Genomic DNA, 6,283 nt, shown 5'->3' with positions numbered 1-6,283 from the left:
ATAAGATAGGTTTTATTTTTCTTTTCATGAATGAGATCATAAATAATAATTATGATCCCATTCATAAAAGAAGTGATGGCATGTTAATTTAACTGTAAATACAATTATATTTTTTTAATCAAAAGTTTACTAAAACTTCTTGACTAGGATTTTCCAACAAGGGTATTTTATTTTACAAAATACATACATAATTGAGTTGCCCTACTTCGTCACCGGGTCTAAATAATATAAGATTTAATTTAACCATGCAAAATGGTCAAACATGGTCAATCTTTTCCAACCAACAAGAGACAACCACCATAACATACCAAAGTTGAGATTTTATTCTAAACGGGCACAACTCAATATCCACGATCCTCTAAAAAATAGTAAAAAATAAATCAAATCTAGATTTGAGTTAAACATCAAAACAGTAAAATGAAATAAAAGAAACCTAAGAAGAAGAAGAAGAACGAAAGGGCCGCGCGCCGCCAAAGAAAGTCACTAATAATTTAGAGTTTTTTACAATGGGAGACCAAGAGTCTATCTTTAATTCAAGTTCTTGAAGGGAAAATTGTTACAAGTAGAATATAATTCCACATATATATGCTAGTTATATTACAATTAACTTTATTTTCATGAACTATTGAAATTAGTATCATGACTTGACTTAATTTCAAACACTGCCTAGCATTTTAATGCTGAAACAACCTGAGTTAATTACTTTCAACACACTTTATTATAGAAAGGATTCCTCTTATTATGTATTCATCTCTCTATCTAACTAGAGGTATCACCCTAAACTTCTCTCTAAGAAAATATGAACCCTTGTTTTACAAATTCAACGGAAGATTCTTCTCTCCATCTAACAAGAGGCAACTGTCTAATTGTTTTGTTTTTTTTATTAAATTTCACTGAAGCACGAGTTCTTAGTTGATTAGGTTGGGTTCTTTCTTTTCATTTTGTTGCCAATAAATCTAGAATCTTTGTGGATGTGAAGAATTTGGATATTCTTGAATTCGACAAGTTAAAAGTTTAATTTGAGTTTACTGTAACAATTTGGTATAATTTTTATTTTGTAGTTTGAATTTTATAGATTTTAAATTCTGGATATTTGGTTTTTGGTTCGTTGGAACAAGTCTGGGTGTATATTGTTTATTCTTGATACCTTTTCATATGAATAGAGGTAATTTAGTTAGTTTATGGTAATTTAATTGAAATTCAATTGAATTTCCTTTGTATCAGGCCTTTGAAGGATATTTTTAACAGAAGGAAGGCAGACAGTATAATCATTAAAAAAATGTATAAATAAAGGTGTAGAGCATAAGATTTTTCAAAATCCAAAATGAAAATTTTAATTAATTGCACCGATAATTAACTCTTTTAATTTGGTAGCAGGTCTGATGATAATTAATTAGCAATTAATTCATTAGAGAAAATCATGTGGACACCGAGGTGCTATTCCTTCAAATATTTACAGCTAATAGAGATTAACCCTTCGAAGGATAAGATAAGGACATGAAACAAATATCGTAACCTCTTGGAAGTTTTCCACGTTGGTAACTTTTGTTAGTGTTTTTTTAATGAGTTTTGGCTCATTTAATTAATATGAACATTTCTTTTTTCATCAAGTTTCTGGTTCGAACCTCTTCTTTATAGCAAAAGAAAAAACCTTTTTCTCAGAATCTTAATTCATAACGTTATTGGCTGTGTATTCCATATAAAGTACCTTTTATCTAAACTGTATGGTTAGATATACAAAAGGTTAAATTGTTCCTAATTTAACTTAAATTTCGCTAGATCATCTGCATTGTGATTAAATCTTTCCACAAAACGGGGATGAAATATTTTTGGAGATCGTTTATTTTCATGTAATTGTTCATTCGCCAAGTATTAATTTGTGATCACATACAATATATTAGCTCATGTACTACAAAAGTGAATTGTTCCATAGTCACTACAAATCTTAAATCATTTTGCCTGAAAACAAGTGAACATAAAGGAATTTACAAGTAGAATATACATTATTACCATAAAGTGTCTTGAAAGTAAATTTCCAAGTGAATGATTCATATATAAATCAACATTTTCTGTTAGCTCTCATCAATTTTGGTACCATATATATATATATATATATATATATATGCGCGTGTGATTAAAAGAAGAAAAGTTCTGTTCATATTGATAACCACAAAATAAAGAATATGAACTCTTGAATTGAAATTTTCCTTCATTGCATCTCCTTGATTCCAATAAGAACGTATCTCAGGGAACTAGCCTATCAAAATCTGGTAGGAACCAATCATAATTTCTATTGCTATGGATTACAAAACTTAATTATTCTGAAATTCAAGAATATCAGAACATTACTATTGAAATTCAATAGTTCATTAATTTTAATGTTCCAGCGCAGGCTCAATTCAAGCTTGTAAGTTACAAAAGAGTTCAAATTCACTGCTTGCACGCAACAAATTTATCAACGGTTGAACTTGCAACCCTTTCGTTTCAACTAATTAAAGATATATGAGATCATAGATGCATGCGTTGAAATTTCTGTATGAGCACCTGATACACTTGAAAGTGGACAGCGAATGACCCTTCCGTCTATTCAATCATTTTTCCTTGAAGGGTTTTTTTTTTTTTTTTCCTGATCCAATCAAGTGGGCTAATTGGACCTAGGAAGTTCTGCAGAGCCTCAGAGTTGCATATTAAGAGATAAATAGTAGAGAGCTAACCCTAGAAGAATATAGGACAGAAAAATCTTTGATTTTTTAATATATATGAAGCCCTCTTTTGCAGTTTCAAAGAATATATCCCATGAGTTATATGCTTACTATATGAAACAAAGACGAAAGAAACACACAACACTTGATTTCATTAAAAAAAATTAAAATTAACTAGTTAACAATCATTGAAAAAACACTTCACAAGAAAATCTCATGATGAAAAGATACAACTTTTATGTTACACTCCAAACAGATAGACAAGCCATACATAGTATTCTTCAAATCTTTGTCCACTTGACACATCAAGGGTGAGAAAGATGAATATCCATGCTAGCACATACCGTCAATGTTGTAGGCCTCATGATCCCATGTTTTGTACAAAGGATATTGAAAGTCTGTGAATTGATTCTGCAACCAATTACATATATATATATATATATATATATATGGTCAGAAATCTGAACAACAGGTGTATCAAATAATTTCAATAGAGTAATTAAGCAAAATCAAACCTAACATCTTGGGAAATAAAGAAATTTCCCTTTTGGAGCTTACCTCTTGAGGAATTCCATTTTTGTGCAGATGGGTGGGAAGAGAGGGACTCCACTTGCCCATATTCGCCAAGGTTTCATCAATCATCCCCTCACGAGTATCTAATTGCTCTTGCTCTTGATAGAATGGCACTTCAGCTTCAGCCATTTGGACTTCTAAGGAAGGATTGATATTGCGAGTACCAGATTCTTGATCATCTGTTTCGAATGGACTCCAACAACCTGCGAATTGATTGAATTCATCGTTCACTGCTTCTAATTCACAAAGCTTCGATTCATTGAGGCTTCGACTTCGACTCCGCAACTTTTCTTTCGTTCTCTCCCTTGCCCTCTCCCTTGCCCTCTCCCTTGATTCCTTTGCAAAAGGGTTTAATGGAGCTTTACGTGATGATGAAGCTCTACTAGTCCTCCTCTCTTTCTTGACGCATAGTGAGGATTTACCCTTAGAAACACTTCTCACTTTAAGGGTAGAGTCAATATGGATTTCGGACAGCACTTCACACTCAGAAGTAGAAGATGCACTCTTGGTGCCAACACTGCAGCTATAATTCATAACGGGGAAGCCACTAGATAGTTTCTTGATTTCAGTTCTTGCCTGTGTGAGTAACCACTCTACAGTCTTGCTTGCTTTATCAAAGCGTAGCTTGTCTTGCAGATCAAAGAACTCTCTGGCAACCTTGAGCGACAATCTCATCCTCCGATCTCTTGGTCCTTGAGCCGTGTTAATCTTGCTGTGTCGATCTTTCTTAGAAGATCTCTTTCTTGGGATCTGATCATTGCTGCTGTTGGATTGCTTGTTGCAGATTTCCGTTATCTCAATAACGTCATTTTTGTTGTAATCCACCATGTTATTAACAACAGTACTCTGAGAGGGAGTAGTACTGGTAGCCGCAGTTCTCAAGGGTTGCTGGTGAAGTAAAAGGTCATAGTTTTGCTGGAGAAAAATAGAATGGTCTTCTAATTCTAGCTGATCATAAGCAAAAAAAGGAGAGGGCAAGTGGCAAAAAGATAAAGGAGGAGGCACATATTGTTTGGAATTGGAAATGATATCACTGAAAAAGGGCATGCTATAAGCTTGTTGGTCATTGTAGGACATGGGGTCATTGCCATTGTTGCTTAATGGAAACATTTGAGCTTCGTAATTGCACCAAAAAACACCTATCCGCCGTAGAGCTACCCGGTGGACTAGTAGCTTGAGAATGACGTGTGCACCAATGTACTCTAGCCTAAAATGCCTCCTGTGGAAAGAGTTCTCCACTTCACTAGTTCAAGTCCATCCTTTTCAAATTCACTTTATCTGCAAACAATGGAAATCATAAGTGAGAAAGACAGCAATTTGTTACTGTTTCCTTATCTCCTTTTCCCTTTCCCCCCTCTCTCAGTGAGCACCTAGCTAGCTAGCTTGAGAAAGACAGCTGTTGCCACTGTTTAATCGTGTTTGTATGCTTGTTTTATAACAATTATGTTTGGTGAGTTTATGATAGAGAAAGACAGGGGAAATCCATTTACCTTCCGACTAAGCGTGAGAAAGACATCACAGCACAAGTACTACATGTCCATGGGGATGGGGGGGATGTAAGAATGGGAGATAGGGGGAGGGGGAGGGGTGTGGGGATCTAGGTGGGGATTTGAATGATGATCGTGGGAGTTAAGGCATCCCAGGAGAGGGGATTTATGGGAGACAAAGAACCATCTTTTTCTTTAAAATCATTTTTTTTCTTTTGTTTAAAAAGTTGGTGTTTTTTTTGGGCTTAAAAGCATGAAAGGGAAAGAGAGAAAGAAAACAGGCAATGTTGTGGGAAGTGAGTGGACAGGAAACACCAAGTATTGGTGCCACTTCACGTGGTTGCTAGCAGGTGAGATGAGACTTGAACATTGAACTCCCTCTTCTTTCAACAAACCAAGGAGTTTGTGTGTGTGGGAGTGTTGGTTGTCTGTCACAGGACAAGATTCTTATGGTTCATAGTAGTTGTATTTCATTTTTAATCTTCCACGTGGCTAGCTGTGTCTAACCCTAGAATGGAAGGATACTTATTTCCTAAACTCAAAGGGCGTCTTATTGTGAGCCCGTCCTGAGTCATTAGAGCCAATGCTTGCTTTGACTGTGAATGTATACAGGACATACATGTCACTTTCATTTAAAAGGGAAACCCCATCAGGCCATCATACACACTCACTCGTGTCTTTCTATCAAGTCTAAGTCTATGCGAGAATGTTGCTTGTTGGGTTCTTTCCAAACCCATGCGTACTTATTGGTTTAGGAGCTAACTATTATGTGCATCCCGCGTTTCCTTGCGAAAAAAATCCTAAATTAATTTACAATATAAATGAGAATATTGTTGTTGTGGATATTTTTTCTAATCTTATAAAAAATTTAAATAAAATTAAAGAGATTATATTTATTTTTAATTAAATGAATTTAAGAATATATAAATTAATAAATTATAAAAAAATATTAACACAAATTAAATAGTAATATGATAAGCTGATTTTTATTATAAAAACCAATAAATAGATACACATGTAAATATTTGATTTGTGATGCACGCAATTTTTAATTATATGGCAATAAATATGGTTATGTATAAGATAAACAATAATTTAGATTTTGAAAAAAATTAATTCTATTTTCTTATTAATGTTTTATATTGGTTAAAAAAATATTTTTTATTAGTATTATGATTTATTGAATACAAAATGAAGTTGGTTAAAATAGAAATTCAAAAAAATTCTATTGTTTTGAAATAAGAAGGAAAAAATGTATCTCTTTCATCAAAGCTTCCTTTTATTATTATTATTATTATTATTATTATTATTATTATACAAAACATGTATTTTTTTAATGAAAAGTATTGTTTTTCAAACTAAAATTCATCATAATCTTAAAAGAAAATTTCAATTAAAAATTATAAATGATAATTTATACACTAATATATTAATAGTAAATTCAATAAAAAATATATGAAAGTTTTTAAGAAATTAAACATATTAGATTAATATTACCATAAAGATATCTAATATTATTTC

The 6,283-nt window shown here is 32.7% G+C and overlaps 1 protein-coding gene across 1 annotated transcript; it reads right to left on the bottom strand.

Moving 5' to 3' along the window:
- Positions 1 to 2,830: 2,830 nt before the first annotated feature.
- Positions 2,831 to 4,511, bottom strand: LOC105115067 (transcription factor TCP12-like). Its single transcript, XM_011011846.1, has 2 exons — positions 3,261 to 4,511; positions 2,831 to 3,113 (listed from the first exon to the last, which is right to left on the bottom strand). The coding sequence occupies exons 1-2, from the start codon at positions 4,383 to 4,385 to the stop codon at positions 3,036 to 3,038; spliced, it is 1,203 nt and encodes a 400-aa protein (XP_011010148.1). The 5' UTR covers positions 4,386 to 4,511; the 3' UTR covers positions 2,831 to 3,035.
- Between the last annotated feature and the right edge of the window lie 1,772 nt (positions 4,512 to 6,283).

The sequence above is a fragment of the Populus euphratica genome, unplaced genomic scaffold, assembly GCF_000495115.2.
Source record: "Populus euphratica unplaced genomic scaffold, PopEup_1.0 scaffold629.1, whole genome shotgun sequence".
NCBI classification, from domain to species: domain Eukaryota; kingdom Viridiplantae; phylum Streptophyta; class Magnoliopsida; order Malpighiales; family Salicaceae; genus Populus; species Populus euphratica.
Note: the sequence above shows the minus strand (reverse complement) of the source record. Positions and strands in the feature narration are given on the sequence as shown.

Bases quoted from the DNA above. Each gene is read 5' to 3' on its own strand.
- LOC105115067 (XM_011011846.1), bottom strand. From the start codon at position 4,385: ATGTTTCCATTAAGCAACAATGGCAATGACCCCATGTCCTACAATGAC. The intron at 3,114-3,260 runs GTAAGCTCCAAA...AATTGGTTGCAG, and splicing joins AAAATGGAATTCCTCAAGAG to AATCAATTCACAGACTTTCA.